The 24,738-nt window shown below is 42.2% G+C and overlaps 1 protein-coding gene and 1 long non-coding RNA gene across 5 annotated transcripts in view; one reads left to right on the plus strand and one right to left on the minus strand.

Moving 5' to 3' along the window:
* Nucleotides 1-24,738, plus strand: part of LOC102445085 (uncharacterized) — a 32,614-nt gene that overhangs the window by 4,186 nt on the left and 3,690 nt on the right. Inside the window, exons 2-6 of one of the 2 annotated variants that reach the window (XR_016349664.1) lie at nucleotides 1,766-1,980; nucleotides 3,024-3,155; nucleotides 5,109-5,231; nucleotides 6,738-6,822; nucleotides 20,090-20,188. This is a non-coding gene — a long non-coding RNA (uncharacterized LOC102445085). The remainder of the gene's footprint in view (nucleotides 1-1,765; nucleotides 1,981-3,023; nucleotides 3,156-5,108; nucleotides 5,232-6,737; nucleotides 6,823-20,089; nucleotides 20,189-24,738) is intronic. The other variant, XR_016349663.1, reaches the window with a different exon arrangement.
* The window catches only part of RBM25 (RNA binding motif protein 25), a 68,444-nt gene continuing 55,997 nt past the window's right edge, over nucleotides 12,292-24,738 (minus strand). For all 3 annotated transcript variants that reach the window (XM_075927272.2, XM_075927274.2, XM_075927271.2), the window contains 9 exons: nucleotides 24,168-24,384; nucleotides 23,727-23,816; nucleotides 21,866-21,939; nucleotides 20,917-21,067; nucleotides 20,132-20,456; nucleotides 19,200-19,474; nucleotides 18,488-18,586; nucleotides 16,389-16,436; nucleotides 12,292-13,906 (listed from right to left, as the gene is read on the minus strand). In XM_075927272.2, coding sequence (XP_075783387.1) covers nucleotides 13,814-13,906; nucleotides 16,389-16,436; nucleotides 18,488-18,586; nucleotides 19,200-19,474; nucleotides 20,132-20,456; nucleotides 20,917-21,067; nucleotides 21,866-21,939; nucleotides 23,727-23,816; nucleotides 24,168-24,384 — 1,372 coding nt within the window. In that variant the 3' untranslated portion in view covers nucleotides 12,292-13,813. The remainder of the gene's footprint in view (nucleotides 13,907-16,388; nucleotides 16,437-18,487; nucleotides 18,587-19,199; nucleotides 19,475-20,131; nucleotides 20,457-20,916; nucleotides 21,068-21,865; nucleotides 21,940-23,726; nucleotides 23,817-24,167; nucleotides 24,385-24,738) is intronic.

A 24,738-nucleotide genomic window follows, 5' to 3' on the forward strand; every position in this document is an offset into this window, starting at 1 on the left:
TGAAATTAATGCCTTCCAGTCCTAGTATTCTATGATTCTATGAAATGGAGCCTGTGTGTTGTGTAGTCTTGCCTTAATCTTTGTATTCATGACTACCAGTGTGAAAGAAGCTATTTGCATATATATGCAACCACACTTAAGTTGCAGCCCTTGCCATGTGCTGTGAATATCATTGTGGCCCCTGGGGCTTCCAAACTTGAGTAGCCCTGTAGTAGATCCTTCTCCAAGAGGTCCCCCTTAGAACATGTTCACTGCTTTTTCTTCCCATTAGCATTTCGAAATGTTCTCAGGGCAAGCCTACTTAAGAGGACACTGCACTGTCTACCACCTTTCTTCCTTCCACTGTTAACCAAGAGATACCAAAATTAGACAATTAAACACTGATTAAGTAATTGAAAACAACATGATTGTGCAAAACCCATAGACCTGAATGGGGACAAAGTACTATAAAAATGAGTTGCTTTGCCATCAGTGTTTCTTAAACTTTTTAAGAACGAGGAACACCAAGAATTTTTTTTGTTGACCCACCCAAAAAGGAGTGGGGGGAGAGAAGCGTCACAGGGACAGCTATTGAGGGGAAAAAAAAAAGGGGGTCAGGGGAAAGTTGAGAAAGGTCACCTGCCCCTTTACGGGTGGCCATTTTGAATTCTGTTGTTCTCTGTGGCACACCTCCGACTGCCTCATGGCACACCAGTGTGCCGCGGTACACAGTTTAAGAAACACCGCTTTGCCATGGTAAGAAACACTGCTTTGCCAGGGTTCTCCTGCCAAGCAGCCTTGGAGCATTAGATCACTGCCGACAGAACCTAGCTCCGCACCACTCACATCCAGCCTAAATGGACCCTAAGTTGGCCTGAGCCTTAATTTAATTTAGTTATCTAAATGCATATGCTGATTCTTGCATTGTACTCAATAAATGTATTGCCTTCTTCCCTGGAAAAGATCCTGTGTGCTTCTTATAAGCATAACGTATCACCCAGAGGAAAATTTACATGTTAAAAGACAGAAAAATTTACGAACAGGTTATCTAACAATGATAGAATCAGTGATAGACCATCAGCCAAAATAATTGAAGGAGTGGGGTAGAACATACCAAAGACCACTTCCCCAGCACAAAAGACAGGCATTTGAGATGGGCTATTCCTCCCCTCTCGAACACAAAAGAGGACACTTTTTGCTGATCCTTGTAGCAAACGGATCTACATCAAGCCAACCCCAACAGAATAAGATTTCTTATGCTACTTGATCCTTCAAGGACCACCTATAAATCTGAACTGTTCCTGCTGAGATAATCTGCTAGGCACATTGCTCATAAGAGCATTAAAGAATGGCCATACTGGGTCAGTCTAAAGGTCCATCTAGCTCAGCATCCTGTCCTCTGACAGTAGCCAACGCTAGGTGCTCCCAGAGGAAATAAACAGTACAGGTAATCATCAAGTGATTTATCCTGTTGCCTCTGTTTACCAGAATATGGGAATGGGTTAGGGATGCTATCTCTGCTCCTCTTGGCTAATAGCCATTGATGGATTTATCCTCCATGAACTTAACTAAGGGTTTTTTTTTTACCCCCCTGTTGTACTCTTGGCCTTCACAATCTGTGAAACTCTGCTATAGGATATTGACACTGTGTTACGAGAAGTACTACTTTGTTTTCAACCTGCTGCCCTATGAGTTTTTGTGTTCTGAGTAAATAAGAGGTGGTAACTCACCTGTGCAGTAACTGACATTCTTAGAGATGGTTGTCTCTTTGGGTGCTCCACTGTAGGTGTTTCAGCACCCTGCGCTTATAATCGGATATTTACTGCAGCAGTTCCCCGGGGAGTGACAAGTGTGTTGTGGTGCAAGTGGTAACCAACGCACGTCGTCAACTATCCCTCCGTCTCTGTTCTACTGCGGAGAAATATATCAGACTCTGAAGCAAAGAGGATTGTGGCACACCCACAGGAACAGCCATCTTGGAGAATGTCAGTTATTGCACAGGTGAGTAACCGCCTCTTCAAGGAGTGTCCCTATGGGTGTTTCACTGTAGATGACTATAGAGCAGTAACTTCCTGGTCTGGAAGGAGGGGTGGTGGAGGCTCTGTACATTAGAGAGTACAGTTGTGCCAAATTGTGTCCCCTGTTTGGAATATTTGTCTATAGCATAATGTTTAGATTCTGTGTATCGAAGCCCATGTGGCTGCTTTGCATATGTCTGAAATTGGAATATTGTTAGGAATGCTATAGAGGCAATCTTTGCCCTAGTAGAGTGCATTCATATTTTGCTCAGTGCAGGAATACTTGAGTAGTAAAGGTGGATGCATGATTAAATCCATTTTGATGGTCTCTGATTAGATACGGTTTGACATAACTTTCTGCTACAGAGATAACTCTAGGAGATTTTCTAGAAGGTTTTATCCTTTGTAGGTAAAATGCCAGTGCTCTCCATATGTCAAAGGATACAGAGACAAGCACTGTTGGAATCTGAATGTTTTAGATAGAAGACAAGCAATTATGAAGTTGGTTAAGATGGAAGGAAGATAGGACCCTGGGGAAGAATTTTGGGTGTGGTCTTAGTATAAGCAGGATCCGCCAGAAAGGCCACTGACCCTCCTGGCCATGATGAGTAAGGCAGCTTTCATTGGCAGATGTAATAATGAGCAAGTGGCCATGGGTTTGAAGGGTTCCCCTGTGAGGGTCCTAAGGACAAGGTTGAGATCCCATACTGGTGCTGATTATTTTATTGGAGGGAAGATCTTATTCAGTTCTTTAAGAAATCATTTTGTTGTTAGGTGTGCAAACACCATATGACTGTCTATCCTATTATGTTTGCCTGAGATTGTGGCTAGGTGTTACTTTGAACGAGGTGTTAGCCAGGCTCTGTTTTGAAAGACAGCAAATAGTCCAGAATCTTATAATGTGGTGCAGAATGTGGAGAGATGGATTGAGATTCCACAAGGTGTGAATGTAATGCATTTTTAGGAGTAAATATATCTTGTGCTGGACAACTGTTAAAGATGATTTGTTTTACTTGTTGGGAGAAGCTAGCCCTTCAGCAACCAGGCCTTGAGGTGAAGAAGCGAAATCTCGGGGTGGCAGATTCGCCTCCCATCTTGGGTAAGAAGACGAGGATTGTGAGAGAGCTGAAGGGAAGGTACCATAGTTAGTTGATTCAGGTAAGGATACCACATCTTTCTTGGCCATACTGGTGCAATTAATATTACTTATGCCCTGTCCTGTATGATTTTTTTTTTGAAGGACCCAGCTGACTAATGGGATCGGAGGAAAAGCATACATCAGGGGATAGGTCCCACTTGATGAGAAGGGTATCTCCCTCGGAGATCATTCCCAATCCGGCTCTGGAGCAATATTTGGGACATTTTGAATTATGTTGACCTGTGAATAAGTTTATTTCTGGATAGCCCCAGGCCTAGAATACATATTGGATGACCTGCAGGTCAATCTCCCTCTCACAGTTGCGGTGAAAATGTTTGCTTAGGTGGTCTGCTATCATATTTTGATGTCCCAGTAAGTAGGTGGCTGAAATTTCTATTTGATGCTTTATGCACCATTGCCATAGGTTGATAGCTTCTACACCTAGGTCATATGATCATGCTTCTCCCTGGTGGTTTACATAAACATACATGCTGTGTTGTCCATAAGTATCTTAATCAATCTGCTGTGGATACTGCGGGAGGAAACACTCACAATCTTGTCTGACAGCATGGAACTTGAGCACACTGATGGGAGCTGATGTCTTGTGAGGCAGTCATCTGGTGTGGTTGTTGAGACATGACACCCCTCCCCAGCACTTCAGATGTATATCTGTTGTGAGTTAAAGGGTAAGTGTTGTATGTTGGAACTGTACCCTGGTACACAGGTTTTGTGGCTATAAACACCATTCCAGGGAGCCGGAAAAAAGCACCAGTCTAGACGGGGATCTTTTGGAAAATAAAGCCTTTTCCAAAAGGTCCCTTATTTCTCTTAAAATCAGGAATAAGGGACCTTTCGGAAAAGGCTTTATTTTCCAAAAGATCCCCGTCCAGACTGGCGGTTTTTTCTGGCAAAGCCCCGAGCTGGAAAAAAGCGGCAGCCATGTTTATACAAATGAAGCAGGGGATATTTAAATCCCCCGCTTCGTTTGCAATTCCGACTTGTCTCATCTCCATCCCTTTTCCAGAAAAGGGGTGCAGTGTAGACACAGCCTAGGATAGCACCAATAAACTCCAGGGCTGTGTCTAGACTGGCCAGTTTTTCCGGAAAATCAGCCACTTTTCCGGAAAAACTTGCCAGCTATCTACATTGGCCGCTTGAATTTCCGCAAAAGCACTGACTTCCTACTGTAAGAAATCAGTGCTTCTTGCGGAAATACTATTCTGCTCCCGTTCGGGCAAAAGTCCTTTTGCGCAAAAGGGGCAGTGTAGACAGCTCAGATTTGTTTTCCGCAAAAAAGCCCTGATCGCGAAAATGGCGATCGGGGTTTTTTTTGCGGAAAAGTGCGTCTAGATTGGCACGGACGCTTTTCCGCAAAAAGTGCTTTTGCGGAAAAGCGTCCGTGCCAATCTAGACGCTCTGTTCCAAAAATGCTTTTAACAGAAAACTTTTCCGTTAAAAGCATTTCCGGAAAATCATGCCAGTCTAGACACAGCCCAGTTGTTGTATGCATGCCGCTATTTTGAAATAATTACTCCTCGGACTAATTCAAACTAATTACTCCCCAGTGCTTCCTGGGGATCTAAGTGAGCCACATTAATAGAACCTGCCTCGGACTAATTTCACAGCTTCTCCATAGTCTGGATATGGTAGTTTGAATTTGTTAAAATTAGGAGTTAAGTTGAATGTAATTTTGAAATACCTTCTTAGTGTAGACATGGCCATAGGGAGTTATTTTGAACTGGGTCTGCTTGGCCCTATGATGTACTGCATCTACGACTAGAGGAACGATTGTAAAAGAGGAACGCAGTTCCTTTGGCCAACACACAATACTTTTGATTTGCCCACTTAGGTGGTGGAATGGATGCAAGGGTTTGCCAGTTTACCTTGGTAGGGTCCATGATGGCCTCATTTATTGGAAGACTATCTTTGAAGAAGGGGAGGCCTGAAGGATATCAATTTGTGCTCTGTTTCAGGTAACTCAGAGAGCTGTCCAATTAATCTGCCACCCTTTTGAAGAGGCTTTGGAACAATTTAAAACAGTCTCCTATAGTAAGTAGTAGGAGCATGATAGTCTCATCCGGTGACCATGACAACAGGTGCGTAGGAGGCTTGGTGTCATTCTCTTGTATATTGTCCAAGTCCTATGTGTCCTATTGAGATGTCAATGAATAGGCCTGGGAGGGGAGGTTCTTGCCTTTGAGGAGCCATTGTTTGCAAAGGAGTAGACAGCTGAATTCTATAGAGGGCCCATGGGTCCTACCCTAGCCAAGTGGTAGGAAGTGGAATGGGTGGCATCCATGGAAATGGTTGCCAGACCTGTCCTGCTATCTGAGGAAGTGGAGGTTGTGGTAGTTTTGGGAGATGAATGACAGGGTAAGAAAGAACTCTTGAAAAGGGTGGGGCAGAGCTAGTTAGCATCATTAGTCTCCTTGGCCCCTAGGCTGCGTCTAGATTGGCAAGTTTTTGAGCAAAAGCACCTGCTTTTGCGCAAAAACTTGCCAGCTGTCTACACTGGCTGCTTGATTTTGCGCAAAAGCACTGACGTTCTACTGTCCGAAATTAGTGCTTCTTGCGCAAATGCTTTGAAGTTCCCATTCGGGCAAGAGCCCTTTTCCGGAAATGTTTTTGCACAAGAGGGCCAGTGTAGACAGCTAAAACCTGTTTTGTGCAAAAAAGCCTCGATGGCGAAAATGGCGATCAGGGCTTTCCTGTGCAAAACCGCGTCTAGATTGGCACGGACGCTTATTATGTTTTCCAATGTGCATTACTTTGCATTTTCAACATGGAATGCCATCTCATCCAGTGTTGAGAGATTTTTTTGAAGCTCTTCGCAGTGTACTTGGGACTTCACTATCTCAAGTAATTTTGTATCATTTGGAAATTTTGCCAGCTCACTGTTCACCTCTTTCCTGATCCCTGATAGATCTCATGAATAATGCATCTGCTTCATAATTTGACCTCTTTGGCATATAACTAGAAAAATTAGAAACCTCTATGGTTGTTCATGTAAAATACAGCAATTGAACTGTCTGTCATTAAATGAACCACCTTTCCTTTCATACAAAGCAGGAAGACTATGAGGGCAAATGAACAGCTGTTAATTTCAAATAGAATGATCTATTGCAAGATCTGTTCTTGAGAAACACAGTGATCTCAGATTGTCAACTGACAACAACGGGCTACCCCATCCACTGTTAATGTACCTGCTGCAAAAACCATCAATAAGCTAAGTGGAATTGAATAGGTGGCCTCTAGGAACATTTGGTCTCTCCATTTACTGCCTATGGTGACTTTAGAACATCCTGAACCACAGTGGCATTTTTAAGACTGTCCAACTAGGATGGATAGATTTGAGATATCTAATGTTGCAGTTTTATTCTCAGATGAGCAAACTGAGTTAAGTTGTAGCTACTATTAAACCTAAGAAATCCAGGAAGAGAACCACTTCCCAGGATTGGCAGGCTGAAATTAGCAAAACCACTTGCTCTATTTTTAGAAAATTGTCCTCTGAAAGAAAAGTTTTCCCTGCTATGGAGAACCTATTTATAGAACCCATAAAAAGAATTCTGAGTTGAACAGAGGTTTCTCTTTTTTACTTTTAGAAATAGACTAACAGCTGAAAAGGACACAGTTAATGTGACATCACAGATACGTGCTTGTGGCAGCTTTTGGCAACCTATAATATTGGTAAAGAAAAATATTCAGTTCTCATGTGTGGTGTTACTACAGAAAAGCACTTTTAAAAAGACACTTGGCACTATGGTCCCAGTGAACAGGCCAAACGTGCATGCTGGTACTGGAAATTGCACCCCGTCAAATGCGGGTAATTTCAATGTCAATGTCAGATGTGAAAATAAGCATTTTATAAATGCAAACAAGAAAATTAGAGAGGCCACGGTTAACACTGAAACTTTCAGATGTATCTTTCCAATTTTAGATTTAAGAAAATTGAACATGCACCCACTTTTTTCTCTGCACAAGGAAGTATTTTGAATAGAACCTTTGACCCTACAGATATTTGGAACCACTTTCACAGCTGCTACCTGAAGCAGCATATGTAGTTCTGTGCTTAGAAAAGCCTCCTGGGCATGTTCCCTGAAAAGGAGTGGGGGGGACTGGAAGGGGACAGACTTATAAACTGAATGAGAGTGTCTATTAATAATTTATAGCACCTGTAAGTTGAATGTAATCAGCCTTCAATTGCTGATGAATTGGACTAGCCTGTTCCCAAATGAAAGGGGACTGGCTACTCAGATTGGTCCATGATTCTCACATGGAATCTGAAATCCTGTCTACACTTACCGGGAGATCTAGTAAAGATCTGTTCAATAGATCTTTGACTGCACTCGTCATTTCTGGCACTCCACCGGATTGCAAGGAGTAAGGCAAGTCAACAGGAGTGTTTCTCCCATCAAACCCCCACAGCGGGGCTAACATAGTAAGTTGAACTAGGGAACAGCAACTTCAGCTACGCTATTTATGTAGCTGGAGTTGCACATCTTAGTTCAACTTGCCTCCTAGCACAGGCCTGGTCTGTAGCTTGGTATTCAATGAAAACAAAGAAAAGAGCAAATGTTTCATCAGTCTGGATCTGAAAGACCTGTTTTTATGCTGGTTTTGAAGTTAAGCTAGGGATTGCTGTTACTGATCTCTGAAATTTGAAGGGGGGGAGGGAAGACACTTGGGGTAATATTGTTCCAATCTCAAAAAGGAATAAAATATCCCTTGAATCTGGATTAAAGACCCAGAGAATAAGCAATGGATCTAATTACCTTTAGTTTCACCAATTTGTCAGTCTTATTCTGAAAATATCTGCTTTTCACAGGGGATGACCTTCCACCTTAACTCTAGTGTTTGCAGCACAAAAAACACGAAACTAAGTAGGACTCAAGTGCTCTGGTGGAAGAGTCTGAAATATCCAAAGATACTCAGGACATTCTACCCTATGTTCTGTCCTACAAAAATAGTATTATGCCAGTGTTTTATCATCTGGCAAATTTTGGACAAAAAGCCAAGCTTTCCCCAAGTGGAACTGGTAACTGGTCATCACTACCTGGTAATTAACTCTTAAGTGCACCCATTTTTCTCCTCTTTAAATAAGTGCTTAGCTCTGCCAGACCTGTTACTGGCAGCACACACAACTATGGCACAAGATGTGTATGAAAGAAAGAAAATCCTTCAGACCCAATCTGATATTGTGTCCGCTATCCTGGAAATAGGCTGATGGGAGGCAGGACTTAACCAGACACAGCAAGAGACTATCCAAAGACAGTAAGCCTCAGTGTTCCCTGTAAGCTGTTCACTTGTGCGGCCATTCCAGTAGAGGTTCAAATGTTGACCAGTTGATTAGCACAGGACCCACAACTAGGTATTCTGTTTCTAGTTGGTGGTGCACTGTCGCACATGTCAGATTTCTTCCACAGCCACAACAGGTAGGTTCAATGTGGAATTTTTGAGCATCCTCAGAAGAGGAGAAAGCAGAAGCTACACCTACATGCTCATGGTGACAAATCAGGTTAAAAGTCAATATCTATTTGTTCCTGCTCAGAGAGATGCTATCTCCTTATCCTCATTAGAAAAGGTATCAGCTGCCAATGGGCTCAAAAGAACTGGATCCGAGGACTGTTAGCAGGATGCTTATTGAATGAAATACCATCTTCTCTCCATCAATTAGGAAGGTGATGCAAAAATTCTTGTGGCTGAGCCAGACCCATGAAGGCCAGAGCCGCCAGTCTCTCCAGTAGCTGAGATCCTCCCCCCCACACACAAAGAACAAAAGGATCATGAGTCATACCTCAGGATGAATCGGGTTTCTTAATGCTTCCTCCTGTTCTCTTAAGTAGGATCCAACCTTGGATTCATTATGGACCTCAGCAGGGACAGCAATGGAATGACAGGGTGAAGAGAGAGAAAAAGGCAATAAAGATCTCTCTAGAGATCCCATAAGAGTCTTAGGAGGTGGTGGCATAGATGGATCTGGAGAAAGGAGAAAAGCAGAGGAAATTTAGTCTTTTTTTCAGGTGAAGAAACAGATGGCAGATCTGAAGACTTTCTTCTTCATCAAGAACTTCCCATAAATCAGATTCAAGCACCTCTCAGACAAAACAAGGTGCACCACTGTTAATATCCTCTTTGGAACAGAGGATGGTCCTGGAACAGGGGTGGAGGGTGTAACTGGTACCATAAGCCCAGAGAGTACCAAAGCAAAGAATACTCAGCTCCACAACTCTGGACATTGAAGTGGAACCCATAACTCATTTGGGTTGCAAAGTCAGAAGCACAGAGGTTGTGTCAGAATTGGGTGGATCCAATAAGTTTGACGAGTAGGAAATGGCACTGATAACATTGGCCACCTTCACGTTCAGCTTTTTCAGAATCAGTACAGTTGGAATCAAAATAGCCCGATTCCTTAGCAGGCAGTCAGCTGTTTTCTACCAATGGTGCCTTCACATCTTGATCGCTTTAATCAAAGGATCAAGAGCCAGCATCAACTTAGAACCCTTAACACAAATTAGCCTTTCTATAGGGAAGTTAAGAGCCAAAACACAGCTCTTGGTCTTTGGATCCCATGAACCTTCAGAACAAGACAAAATAGTAGCAAGAGCTTCTTAAAGAAATAGCTGTTGTGGTAATCTGTTTTGCCAATCCTTGCATGCTTGGGATGTGAAAATCTTCTAAGCAGAACATCCAAAAAGGAGAATAGCCTTTTTCTCAGACACTTAATGAGTTCATCCAATGCCAGGAAGACAGCTGAACATGAAGCACATCTTGTGAAACCCAGCTGCTGTTGCTGTTCCATGATAGAACGAACTTTATGAACTCTCTTTACTTAAAACTATCTTAGTACTAAAAACTATACTAAGAACTTCTGTCCAGTGCAGCACTTGGAAGGAACTGAGGTGATAGAGGGTGCTGGGCTCTCTTATATAGCTTCCCCCTAGAACATTCAGAAAGTACTTGAAATGCTGCTATTGCACACCACACCACACTTCTGTAACAGTTTATGGCACAGTTAACCAAAAGATCTCATGAATGTATATTGTTAATCTTCTTCACTGTACTGACATGTCTATAGTATATATTCAAACAAGCCCAGGGCTACGTCTAGACTAGCATGATTTTCCAGAAATGCTTTCAATGGAAAAGTTTTCCATTAAAAGCATTTTCAAAACAAAGTGTCTAGATTGGCACGGACGTTTTTCCGCAAAAGCACTTTTTGCGGAAAAGTGTCCGTGCCAATCTAGATGTGCTTTTCCGCAAAAAAGCCCCGATCGCCATTTTCGCGACCGGGGCTTTTTAGCGGAAAACAAATCTGGGCTGTCTACACTGGCCCTTTTGTGCAAAAGTTTTGCGCAAAAGGACTTTTGCCCGAACAGGAGCAGCATAGTATTTCTGCAAGAACACTGACAAACTTACATAAGATAGTCAGTGCTTTTGTGGAAATTCAAGCAGCCAGTGTAGACAGCTGGCAAGATTTTCCAGAAAAGTGGCTGATTTTCCGGAGAAACTGGCCAGTCTAGACACAGCCCAAGTGTCCACATATTCAGAGAATAAAATATTTAGAGTGGCCAGAGAAAGCATGCGGTCCATCAGAATAGCATACACATTGTTCTTATAGCCCTGCTGATTCCAAGATATGAGAGAGAGAAGGTGAGCGAGGTGATGAAGAGCTCAGAGTAAACTCAAAGGCTTGTCTCATCAACAGAAATCCAATAAAAGATTATCCTCAACCATCTCGTCTCAAAATAGATTACACAATCAATGTAGCAACTCTTGTAACTGCAATTTGAAACCCTGTTCCTGTGCTTTGAAAGAAAAATATACTTGAGACACTCTATATTAAGTGTGCTCTACTAATTACTCTATTCTGAAATCTATTCTAGCTTCCTTCTCTGTATCTAATGATGTCAATACCATTTAATGTTTTGAGATTTAAAAAGCCTAGCAACATCAGAATTATAATTTTTCAAATACTAAGTGATAGTTTTAATAAATGTTTATGCAAATCCAGTGGGAAAAGACATACATATATAAACAACCATAACCGGAGAATAATATCCTAGAGGATGATAATCTTTGTATATTCACAATAATAAGAACAGTTCTTCTCTACGTGAATGAAAAACAGGTCAGTAAAACTATCGCCTCAATGATAAACCACAGTAATTATTATTAAGTAACATGCTCACCAAAAAACAGGCAACACTAGTATAAAAACTTTATAGTCAGTGCTGCATTCTGGAAGGGGAAAAAAAATCAGTTATGAATCCACAGATATCTGATTTTATGCACTCACTAACAACATCCGTAAGTGAGTGATAAATTCTCAATTTCCTTAGAACCAATTTCCAAATAAACCCCTAATGCAATAATTTATGTACTTCTAAATACTATTTACTCAGTTAATCCATATTTGCTTAACAAATTTAAATTTTACCAGTCTTTCCCACCCAGACTTTCCATTCAGCTCAACTTGTCTAGGAAATAGGTGCACAAGAATTCACCAAATTCATGAACAATGTAATACGCGGGTAAGTAGAGCAACCCTACTAGATGAGTATGTTCTGCTACACAGAGATATAGCTTCAGTTTCATAACCTGCTAGGAAGTTTGACCAAAATACTTGTTTCACAGTGACATTTGCTTGGCATTAAAAGCCCTGTTCAACTCACTCTGCTACAGTACTCTTAGGGCAGAGATGTGAAGACTATTAGAGGGAACAAATAAGGTCTTGAATTTTTAGGTTCATCCAGCTCCCCCCCTCTCTTCACTCCCATCCTAGAGTTTATATCTTCAGATTTCATCAGCATCTGGAAAAGCCCTCAAAGAAAGTAGAGGAGGGGGAAAGGGTATCATTAGGGTAATATCAAGCAGCAATCATATAGGCTGAGCAAAAATTACCATAGAGGAGGCTTGAGTGTGTGGGTGCAAAAGACTCCAAACCCAAACTAACCCACAACATAAAAAAAAAAAAAAAAAAAAAAAATCAGATCACATGGCAAGTTAGGACTGTATCTGCATTTGGATGCTTCAGTTATACCCATTTCGAAGGGGGAAAAGCCTCTGTGGACATTTGTTTTGGTTCCTTACCTGGAATAGACATGTTAAATAAAATGGCATGCTGTGTAAAACTCCAAAATAATCTGAGCCCCCAAATCAAATATATACATTTTTAATATTTGAAATATTTACATGACGGAACCTTTACACGATCCCATTTGTTAAGAACAGTGTTTTCAAATGTCCTCTTAAGATGCAAGAATCAAATAACTCAAGGTCACAGTTATGCTTTCTAAACAGGTCAATCTGTATCCTTCAGTTAAATACAATTACACAGATACTTGAACAGCTGTACTTAATTTGTTTGCTATTAAGAATTGTGTTTAAAAATTAAAAATGTTTGAGAGAGTTTTGCTCCTTGGAAAATGTTCATCCTGCAATCAAGATGGCTCATAGCATATCATCAGTGTCTTTCTACCTGGGTATGAGATAAAAAAATGCAGTGTACAGTACATCTCATTTATAGCACATCAGCTTGTTTATAAAAATCCCATACAGACAAGGCAGGAAAATATCACCCTCTTTCATTGACAATACAGACTGCTTACAGTACAAAAAGTGAAGGAAAACAAAACCAGGGCTGGTTTGATAGCATACATAAAAACAGACTTCCACATTGTTTGAAAAAAGGATGACTTAGTTTTATAAACTGTTATGGTTAATTATATGCTTCGACCTTTTCTTTCCCAGAGTGTCCTAAACTGGCATATTCTCTTCTAAATTCTAAAAAGTGTTTTAAAAGTAATTTCTTAAAAATCAGTCAGATTATTTTTGGAGGTAGGTAGGGCTAACAAGGAAGGACTAAAATGAAATGGTGCACAAGACATCCTAGGTAAAAAAATGTATTAGTGCTCACTGAAGTCCTGTCCGCCTCATAACTAACGAAGAATAAGAAGTATCCTGCAACCTGCATTTCCTTCAGAGGAAGATGGAATATCTGCAGAAGGGATTCTGGCCAGTTTTACAAGGAATTGTTCATTGGCAAAACAGCATTTTCCTGAAGGTTCACACACAACAAAAAGTTTTAAGGCCACTCCTCTCCCTAAGCTAGATGAGGGGAACAAATCAACAGTTGCAAGCATGCACATAGATATATAGTGAAAGCCAAGAAAGAGGCTCCATCCACTTACTCTATGTTTACAATTCTAATTTCAATTCTATTCTGATCATTCTTTAAATAAAAAAGGGGAGGGGAGAGAGAAGAGGATGATACACTTTCAGTAAAATCAATTCTCTTGGTCTGTATGATATAGTTCCACATTAAGTGCAAATGTTTTGCAAAACCAGGGAGTCTTTTTAATATTTACAAGGAACAGATCTGCAAAACAAGATCACCAGAGACTTGTACAGTAGCTGCATCTTATAAAACATACCAGTAATTGTACCTGGTGAATAATAAAGAGAACCAATGCAGGATTTGTGTAACTGCCCCCATAACCAAGGGGGGCAGAGTGGCCTCAACAGATAGGAGGACAAAATTTTTTCACATTTTCTACATAAAAAAAAATACAGGTCTCACAAGGGTCTCCGAGGACAGGAAAATCAAAGTTCTTGAATGATGGAAAAGGAAAACAAAAAAAACAAAAACAAATGGAACCCTAAAAGCAAGAAGAATGCTTTACTTCACTAGACCGATTTTCTTGGCTTCTGTTTCATATATCAATAGCCTCCACATTTTGACTATAAAAACTTCAGCTTCTTCATCTAGTACCTACAGGTGGGGGAAAAATATATTAGGTTACACTGAATTTCCAATTAGTGATGCTACAGTTAAACTTAACAGAAAGACTTTACTTTGGTGATGTTCGTAAGAAAGAAACATCTGGGAAACAAAATAAATGTAGTTATAAAGTTAGGCCCAGCTCCTAATGCATTTAAATCGCAGAGCTGCAGCTGGGGTAGGTCCTAGACCTGGCAGGAGCCAGGACTGAGCAGTCCCAGATCCCACCAAGTCCCCGACTGCTGCAACTCTGCATTTTAAATGTAGTAAGAGCCACCTGACATTTAAAATGCAGAGCTGCAGCAAGGGTAGGTCCGGGACCTGGTCCTTCTGCCTCCCCACACTACAAAGCCTTTTCCTCGCAGCACTGGCTCCTCCCTCCCCCCCAGCCCCTTGCTGCCTCATATAGAGGCAGCAAGGGGGTGGGAGGGAAAGCAAGTAGCTGAGTAGTGACTCGACTACCCAATAAGCCCAGGCTTATCAGGTAGTTGACTTGTCGCTTACATCCCTACCCAAAACCCCTCAACTCCAGATTCATCCCAGATCCTGCATCCCCAGTCACACTCTTCACTCCTGCACCTCAACTCTTTGCTCCAGTTCTAAGCCCACTTCTGCACCCCAAACTCCTCATCCCCATCCCTTCAACCTTCAGCCAGAGCCCTCATCCCCCAAACTTGAGCCCTCAATTCCTCAGGCCTATACTGCCACAGACAGTCCATATGCAGAATGAATTTTGTTACATAAATGATATGGAGGTAACGTGTCGCGCCTCACTCCATACTGGTGCACGCAAAATTCATTCTGCACATGGATATAAAAAAAGTTAGAGGAACACAGGTAAAGAGGGCATTGTAACAACACAAACTGAAGCTTGCGGTTGTATTTGACTCTCCCATCTCTGTAATGTAGCTGAATTGTAACAGGAAGTTTTGGATGGGGAATTTCATGTGTGACTTCAAAATCCCAAACTAAGATGAGCCTTCAGATGTGACCCACCTTCTTTATCCTCCAATGATCATTTTTCTCATGTTCTGTATATATTTAACAGTTTACCCATCTAGAATCTACACAGGTAAAAACTATGCATTTTCCACAAAAACAAAACCCATCTCTTTAATTTTACAAAAGAAATTTGCAGTTTTAGATTGTACACGTCAATCATAAAAACGAGGCTGTAGAGCCAGTCCACTGAAGACTGATCTGATATACAGGCAGTCCCCGAGTTACGCGGATCCGACTTATGTCGGATCCGCCGTTACGAACAGGAATTTCTCGCCCTGGAGGACTGGAGCGGCGGGACGCCTGGTCCCGCCGCCCGCCTCCTCCGGGGCAAGAAAAGCTGCTCCCCATCTCCCTGGTCTGCTGGGGGAGCCAGCAGACCAGGGAGACGCTGAGCAAAGCGGCGGAGGACCCGGGGCCGGACCCGCGGCCGCTTCCAGCTGATCTGGAAGCGGCCGCGGGTCCGGCCCCGGGTCCTCCGCCGCTTTGCTCAGCGTCTCCCTGGTCTGCAGCGGCGGAGGACCCGGGCCAGACCCACGGTGCTTCCAGCGGGTCCGGCCCGGGTCCTCCGTGGCTTTGCTCAGCGTCTCCCTGGTCTGCTGGGGGGGGGGGACACACGCAGCTAGTGCCCCCCCAGCAGACCAGGGAGACGTGGAGCAAAGCCGGGGGCCTGTGGTAGAGCAGGTGGGGCACTGCCGGTTGGTCCTGCAGCACCGCTCCTTGGCGCTACTGGACCAACCCGGCAGCACCCAAGCTGCTCTGCCCCAGGCGTCCCCAAGTCAGCAGCTGCTGAAACTGACCAGCGGCTGACTACAGGAAGCCCGAGGCAGAGTTGCTCTGCCCTGGGCTTCCTGGAATCAGCTGCTGATCAGTTTCAGCAGCAGCTGACTTGGGGACGCCTGGGGTTCTTAAGTTGAATCTGTATGTAAGTGGAACTGGTGTCCAGATTCAGCCGCTGTTGAAACTGATCAGTTTCAGCAGCGGCTGAATCTGGATGCCAGTTCCGACTTACATACAGATTCAACTTAAGAACAAACCTACAGTCCCTATCTTGTACGTAACCCGGGGACTGCCTGTACATAAAATCTGGAAGATGACTATTTTGGAAATGTACATCCATTTCCAGTTTTCTTCTGAACAGTCACACTACACTACCCCGATTAAGAAAGTTCATAACAGTCATAAAATACACACTGCATAATGCTACCATATTGTAAGCACCTGTGCTTCATCCTAAGTTTGCAGTCAATTGCTATACTCAAAATGCTACAGAGGAAAAGGCCATAACAGATGAATATCGGCAGAGATTCAACAGAATTCAGTTAGAAATTCTGAATTTGTAATTATTAGCTTCCACATAACACATAAGAGGCAATAAAACCAATCCATCTGAAGTGAGAGGCATGAGTGGGCAGGGGGAAGCATGACGGGGGCTGGGGGGGGGGGAGAGAATTGATACTCAATTTCAGCTTACCATAGCAACATCATCCAATATGCTCTGGGGCGAACTATGAGCCATAACCTGAAAAACAAATAGTTGTCAGTCTACATATTAAGAACATAAGAATGACCACACTGGGTTATGCCAAAGGTCTATCTAGCCTAGTATTCTGTCTTCCCAACAGTGGCTAGGTGCCCTCAGAGGGAATGAGCAGCAAGCAATCCTACCTTAACTCATTCCTAGCATCTGACAAACAGAGGCTAGGACACTTTTCCTAACCATCATAGCTAATAGCCATTAATGACTAAACTTCTGCTGGGCTGGTGGCAACAGGAATGGGGATATGAGTGTGTGGCTAGCTAGAACTGAGCACCTTTCACAAGAAGTCAAGGTTTGAACTCTGCTCTAAGTCCCAGGCCCACGACGCTAACTTCTGAACCACACACTAACTCCTGGAACACAGAGTACTGAGAACTAAAGAACTGTCCTCATTAAAGATCTCCAAAAAACTAGCATAAATTTGTATTTGCTACACCAAGCAACCCACTGTTTTTCTACTAGTTATAAAAAAATCCTTAAAGACTGCATCTACTTTTTTTTTTTTTTAAATAAAAGTGCCCAGCCCTATGGCTGTGAAGAAATTTTTTTTTTTAAAAATGAGCTACATCTAAAATCCATCCAATGGTCTCTGCCTGAATCTGCAAACAGTCCGTTTCAAAGCTGTTACAAGTGTCAACTGCCACATTCATTTAATCAAGCTATTAACTTTGAAATCTAATTATGTAAATACCAATATTACCATGGTTAAATATTTAAAATACATTCATTTTAGATCCACTTACCATACTTATCCAACCCTTCCAAAGTGTTTCCCACATTTTTCTCAGGTGCCAAAAGTCTAATTTCTGAACTGAAAGCAAAACCTCTCACTTCTAAGAGCTTCTAATAGTGATGGATTTTTCAATACAGACTAGATTTTTCAATACAGACTAAAAATTAAGACCTATCTGGCAAGGTAAAATTAACATGAAGTTGAACAGGGATAACATATGGATTATTATTCATTTTCCTATTTAAATTTCATAATTTCTTTTGAATTAATAAAATCTCATCTGCTGCCCTGGAGGGTCTCTCAACAGAAATGTATTTAAGTGTGCAGCAGATTGCAAAGTACCATAGGTATATACATACAGTAAGTCCCCGGGTTACGTCAATCCTACGTAAGTCGGACCCCTAGTTACAATCGGGGGGAGGAGGGGCGCAACTAGTGCGGGGCGCTTCCCCCCAGCAGACCAGGGAGACGTGGAGCTAACGCCCCCTTCCCCCCCCCAGACCAGGGAGACGCGGAACGGCTTTTCTCGCCACGGAGGACGCGGGCGGCGGAAATGCCGCCCGCATCCTCCGCGGCGAGAAAAGCCGTTCCATGTCTCCCTGGTCTGGGGGGGGGGGGGGGGGGGCGCAGCTAGTGCGTTCCCCCCCCCCCCTTCCATCCCCCCTCCCCCCAGCAGACCAGGCTTTTCTCACCGACGCCTGGGGTAGAGCAGATGGGGTGCTGCCAGGTTGGTCCCGCTGCACCAAGGGTCGGTGCTACCAGACCAACGCAGCAGCACTCCAGCTTGCTCTGCCCCAGGCATGTCCGATTCAGCCGCTGCCGGTCAGTTTAAACAGCGGCTGAATCTGGACGCCTGGACAGAGCAGCTGGGGCGCTGCTCTACCCCAGGTGTCTCCAAGTCAGCTGCTGCTGAAACTGATCAGCGGCTGATTCCAGGAAGCCCGGGGCAAAGCAGCTCTGCCTCGGGCTTCCTGTAGTCAGCCGCTGGTCAGTTTCAGCAGCGGCTGAATCGGGGACACCTGGGGTACAATATGTACCAGTTCCGATTTATGTACAAATTCAACTTAAGAACAAACCTACAGTCCCTATCTTGTACGTAACCCGGGGACTGCCTGTACTGAGACTATTGGAGCTATCTTATAAATAGATGCACGCACTAATTCTCTGTTCGCTGCTTACTGCTGATCAACATAAACTGGTGGCACTTTTAAATAGCTTTTCTCCAGTCACGGTCTCTCTTTAAACTGGAAACAAAACCCAGATGTTTAGAAAGTCATTCAGAGGAAAAATATTAATTAACCTTTGAGCAAACAAAGTCAACTAGTGTGGCTTCTTCTTCACCAATATATTCTATTATTTTCTTGTTGATCCAAGGTCTAATTCGACGTTCCATTAATGTCTGAAAAGGAAAGAAAATACCATTTATGCCAGATTATTAGCACCATTCTAACTGCCCATCAGGACTACCCAGAAGCCAATTATTAACAGTGATGCAGGGGACCTAATATACATATAGCAAGTGAAAGATACAACCTTCTACAATGTCAGATCAATATATTAATTAATACCTTCCCAACACTGAAATACAGACCAATTGTATTTTAAAAGTTCTATTTCCTAACAGAACTTGTTAGGTGCTGAAAGCTACTCCTCAGGGACCTGGTAACAGTAAATAAGTGTCCCTAATTCTCACCTACAGTTTAGGTCAAAAGTTTCATGGTCTACACTAAATTTCCGTGGACTTTTGTTCCCATTATAAAACCACTATACAATTTTTATAATCAGCTAGAGAGAAGCCCAGGAGTGAAAATAATCAGGTATGTTGCACGGTAGATGCTATCTATGGACATGAAGTACAGCATCAGCTGTCATGTTTGATTTGAGTCAGTGCTATTGATCTGACTCCAGAGTGACAAATGCTTTGTCTTTAGTGTATACCATGATACATCACTTGGTAGATTATGCTTTCCAATAAAAGTAACTTTTTTTAAATTGAAGAAACAGTCACTCACTGAATCCACAATAGACCAATCAAGAGGATAAGCAAAGAGCTCTGGTTTCGCTGTGGGGATTTTCTCAATAAGACTCTTAATATGTTTGCGCTTTTCTTCTGTATTGACACTGCCCTTGGAGGAGCCTTTATCTTCTTCACCATAATCCAAGGGGACCAATTTCCTTTTCCGGGGCACATCATCACTATCTTCATCCTCAAATTTATTGAAAACACTGTCCACAGGGAGCTTCTTCCTCTTCACAGCATTGGGCTGGTTTGGACTATTGCAGGCACCTACAAAAAAAGGCAGGAGAGAATAATAAAATATCTGTAATTTGCAAATGAAAGTAGTTTTGTCTGTTTTCATAGTAAAATTCACACTCCTAATTAAGGAACAGGGATATAAACATTGATCTCCAATGCTCAGAGCAGAGGAAATAAGGAATCAAAGACTTGTTCTATTCCAAATTTTGTCATCAGTTTACTGTGGTGTTCTGAGAAAGCCAGCCTCTCAATCCCTTATTTTTCTGGTCTTTGAAAAAGGCGTTCTGAATAAATATTTGTAAAGCGCATAGGGCCAGAGGCTACTGAAGTTAATGGACAGATTTCAATGGGCTTTTGGTATGATATATGCAAGTCATTTGACAAAAGATGTTTTAAGTACAAAGTATTAAACCACAGCTCACTAGCAGAGCACTCTTTCAGAAACTGTTCACTTATACAAAAATCTGTTTTCTTCTTCCCAGATTTTAGACAAATCAGTTAAAATCTTAATATATCTGTGAGCAGTAAAAGCATCCTAGGTACTGGCAATTTAGCATTCAATTTGATCAATTTTGCTCCCAAATCTATTTTATAATTTAGAAAACTGAATTGCTTCTCAACTTCCTATGTTTCTTTTCTCTCCAGAAATTTTTTCTCAAGAAATATTGAAATGAAATGGCAACTTGCCCAGTTTGAGGCTAAGTCCTATTTTCGGTCTATGTTCCTCTGGCTGTTGCTGGTCAGGTGAGTTTTCATGAGGTATGATGATGCCACAGGGAGATTCGTCACCAGGAGTGTTAGGGGTTGCATTTCCACTAGCAGATGAAACAGAGGGAGCAGAGCTAATAGGTCGTAGGGTAGGTTTAAGGCAAGGCTTTTGTTCCGGTTCCTCTTCCTCTTCCTCTGGTTCTTCCCTTTTTTCTTCTTTTTCTGGCTTTTCCTCCTCCTCTTCCTCAGACTCTGGCTCCTGTTTGATTTGTGGCTGTCTGCGCCTTTCAGCCTCTTGTTCCATCTACAGTAATAAAGTGAATTAGCTCAGGTAAAAAAAAAATCTCAAAACCAAGTTGTGCTATTTGGGAAGATTCTCATAGAAATCCTACTTAAATGTCCTGCCTTCTACCTCACAAAGTGACTGTTGCATAATGTGGTACTAAGAACTAAAACTCTCACAAACCCTACTATTGTCTTCATAAAAGGATAATCCTGATAAATCCAAATAAGCTTTTAAACTCAATTGCATCTGGATTTTTTTTTAAAAAGTAATCCAGATTAACAATTTCATGGTGTTTATACAAAGACCAGAACTCCCCCCCTCCCCCCAAAAAGTTTTCCATATCTACATTTGGACAAACAAACATTACCAGATTAGTTATAAACATTTAATTTTTAAAATATGTTCTCAAACATTTAACTATGCCTAATACTACAAATATACCTATGCATTTTCCGTGGTCATACAAGTTGCAGCTTACCCTCTGGAGTTCTGCGTCTGGATCTGGATGTCCTTCTGCCAGAAGGCGCTGTCTGATTTCTTCCAGCTCTTCTTTCTCTCTCTTCCTATCTCGTTCATCTCCTTCCATCTCTTTTTCCCTGTCTCGCAATCTCTTTTGAAGAGCACTACCCCTAAAGAAAATACAAACTTTATGCTTAAAATGTAACCATCTAATGAAAATCTTCTAAGACATGTAACAACCGCTTGCATTCATTTTTCCATTACGTAAAACCACAAGACGTATAATGCACCTTGAGCCCTCTATGCTCTTGATGGCAGATGCTAAAATGTCAACTCCCATTCTCTACAACACAACTCCAAAGAATCAGCCTTATGTTCAGCAGATAATGAGATATGAAGAGACAAGTGCTCTTTCAGAAATCCTGAATGAAAAAGTTAGTTTCAGTGGGATCATTTCTTCAGTTAAGAAAAGAACAACTATTCTACAGATCGTCATAAATCTGTACTTAATAAGACTCCCTCCCCATTTTAATACATCACTACTGGGTATTCTCACCATCCTGACGTAACATTTATCTGAATATAATTCACAGCCCTAGCATAAAGAGCAGAGAAATAACTTCATATAGAGGAGATCTACTCTTCCCTTCTTTACCCCCATTTTTGGCATTACTTTGATTTTTTGTTCTGCCTTCCCTTAATGTAGCACCCTCTCCCCTCAACAGAGGGAAGGAGAGGATGCTCCATGAATCAATGAGTAGCAGTGAACTGCTGTCCAGTTCCCTCAGATTTTCAATGTATTGACTCCAGGATGTAATGAAAGTACTTATGATGCCTATCACAATAGTATTTGAATGCCAAGTTCCCTGTACATTCATGCCTCTGATTTTCCTACCAGTAACCATGACAACTTTATTAAATAGCTTGATGGATCAGATTATCCAGCTTGGCTGCTTACTCAAGCATACCTATAATATTTTGGATCGTCTCTGTCATCATCATAATCTTCTAAAAATTCCTTTAGCCGTTTGGCTTCTTTTGCCTGCAGATAGAGAAACCACCATTAATGTAAAGGTTTTCTACTCCTTCCTCTCAGACAAAATACACCCAATTTCATTGTCCCTGGGTTAAGCTTTTGGATACTGATGGAGAGCTTTTGGAGTGGCTTCAACCCCCTCCTCCGATATAGGAGTGGCACAACTCACTAATGTTCGTCCATCTTTGACTGGTAAGATAAATGTCTCTCACTGGCAAGCACTGAAATTCACATGATCTAACATCTTGACTTTTTTATATGCTCAATATTATTGTGTCCTAAATAAGAAATAAACTCTTTACAAGTCAGTTTTTTTATGGATTTGAAATTATCAGTTTAAATAGCCATTGTCAGTTCCATTTAATCTTGATATTTAAACTTTGGGTATCAAAATCTAATCAACAGAAATAATTCTAATCACTCATTTTAAATAGGAATACTCCTTTACAGTGTTTTGTAGCATTTTGCTTATGCATGCTCCATAATGAGGCAGAGGACTAGAACCTTTAAAAAAAACCACCTCAGATTCTGCAGAATCTGAACATGCCAGACATACCACGAGTACATCCAGTAGACTAGATCGGACCAATGTACTATACCTCAGAAAACAGATTAAGTTTACACAGAAAACTTGATAGGTATGGTTGGTTGAGCTCCAGCACTGGCTCCCTGCTGCGAGGGGAGGGAAGTCCCAAGTCTCGCAGGACAGATCCAGGCAAACTGCAGAGGGAACTGACCTGTAGGATCTGCCTGGTAAAATGAGGAGGAAATGGCTCTGTGCACTGCCACTTTCCCTCCCGACTATCTGAGAGAATGGCAGCACAGTGAAGACACCGGTCTGTAGGCTTTTTCCCTGCCACTTCCATTAGCTGTGAACTGTAGCCAACAGGAGCAGTGGGGGGAGGGGGAAGGGTTTACAGAGTCAGGGATCCAGGTAAGCGCCCTGCCCCCAGTCCCTTTATGCCCAGCCCTTGCATCCCCATCCCCCTCACGCACCCTCCCTCCCCGACCCAGCACTCCCAGTGTGCTCCCGCACCCTTCGTCCCTCCCAGCAGGGCCGGATTAAGGTGTGTGTGGGGGGAGGGGGGGGAGGGGGAGCTAGCTGCCCAGGGTGCTGACCTATGGGGGGGTGGCCTGATTGAAGTGGTAAGGGGTGCTGCGCGCCTGGGGGTGGGGCCACACATGTGCTGCACGCCCGCTGCCCAGGGCCCAAGTACGGCTCGGTCCAGCACTGCCTCCCAGACCCAGCAGCTTAAATACAAAGCATTAAGTATTTATCTTTGACTGTTACACATGTACTGTACTATTTAATGGTTTGTATATACAAAATGCTGCTTTAGTAATAAACTTTGTTTACCCTTCATTATGGCAACACCCATATTCCAGAAAATTCCATAATCCCCCATAGCCTATTTCCGAAGGTTGCCAGATTAAGGAGGTTCAAGTGGATTTCATACAGTAGGTGTAATCCTCTAAGAAAACTAGAGTATTCTGCATCTGCCTACCTCTCTCCTTGTTTTACTTCTGCTAGATCCAGGCAACCAAGCTTTATTTTTCCAGGATCTCTTACCTAACACTTCTGCTTTTCATTCTAAGAGCCATCCATCAGTTATGTGGCTAGTTAACTTTAAGCTATTGTACACAAAAATCCATGCATTCTGTTGATGTAAGCAGGACAATACATTACAGTACATTTCATAGTATTCTTTTATGTGATGATGATTACAGAATTTGCCTCAGTTCTAATTCACACAGGAAAAATATTTTAAACCAATTGCAAAAATGAATCTTACCATTTCCCTTCGTCTTTCCTCTTCCCTCTCAGATTCTTTTTCATATTCTCTAGTTTTCTTCCGTTCTCTGATCTCCCAGTTTTTAAGACGCTGCAAAAAAAACAAAAAAAAGATACAAAATACTCTCCATTCTCAAGAACATTTAAAACTAAAAACAAAACCATTTTCCAAATATTTAGAAATAACTAGGTCAAGACATACAAATTTGCTTCTTATAGTTTGACCTTGGAATAACTAGGCCAGAAACACCTCCCAAACTAACTTTGTTTTGAATAACATTGTATTCTGACTCTTGTCATCCAGCACCAAATGGTTAAATATAGAAAAAAATGGACTGTTGTATAAGAATCACCAAGAAAAAGATGATTAAAAAGTCACTTGCACCTCAGAAGTGACTTTCACAAGTAACTTGAATGGTTTAAAAAGTCTCTTTCAAATTACCTCTTGGTAAGCAGCCTCCTTCTCACGTAGTTTCCTTTCCAGCTTTCGGCGTTCATAGGCATCTTCTTCATCCTCTTCGCGGTCTCTTTTCTTGTCCTTTTCTCGCTCCCGTTCCCGTTCTCTCTCCCGTTCCCTTTCCCGCTCTCGTTCTCTCTCCCGTTCCCTTTCCCTTTCACGCTCACGTTCCCTTTCACGTTCTCTGTCTCTGCTTTTCTCTCTAAGGACAAGAGTCAAAACAATTAAGCATACAACCAGTTTATCTCCTCTACCAAACACAAACAAATATTTGATGCAACGCACTTAATACTGCATTGATACCTTCTGTGGAGTTATTCCTCATTATCAGGGCTCGACAAATAATACAATCTACTCGCCCGTGGCAAGGAGATTGTAACCTGGAAGAGTCGGGTTTGGGTGATCTGCACGTGCGCAGATCGCCAGACAGTGCGGCTGGCGAGCAGGGCTCACTGTGGTTCGGCGAGCCCTGCTCATTATTGTACAAAATAATTAAAATATAGCGATTGGTTTTTGTTGGAATTCTGTTGATTGATTATGTAAATCTATCTTTTTT

Source organism: Pelodiscus sinensis, chromosome 5 (genome assembly GCF_052426305.1).
Source record: "Pelodiscus sinensis isolate ZL-2025 chromosome 5, ASM5242630v1, whole genome shotgun sequence".
Taxonomy (NCBI): Eukaryota; Metazoa; Chordata; order Testudines; family Trionychidae; genus Pelodiscus; species Pelodiscus sinensis.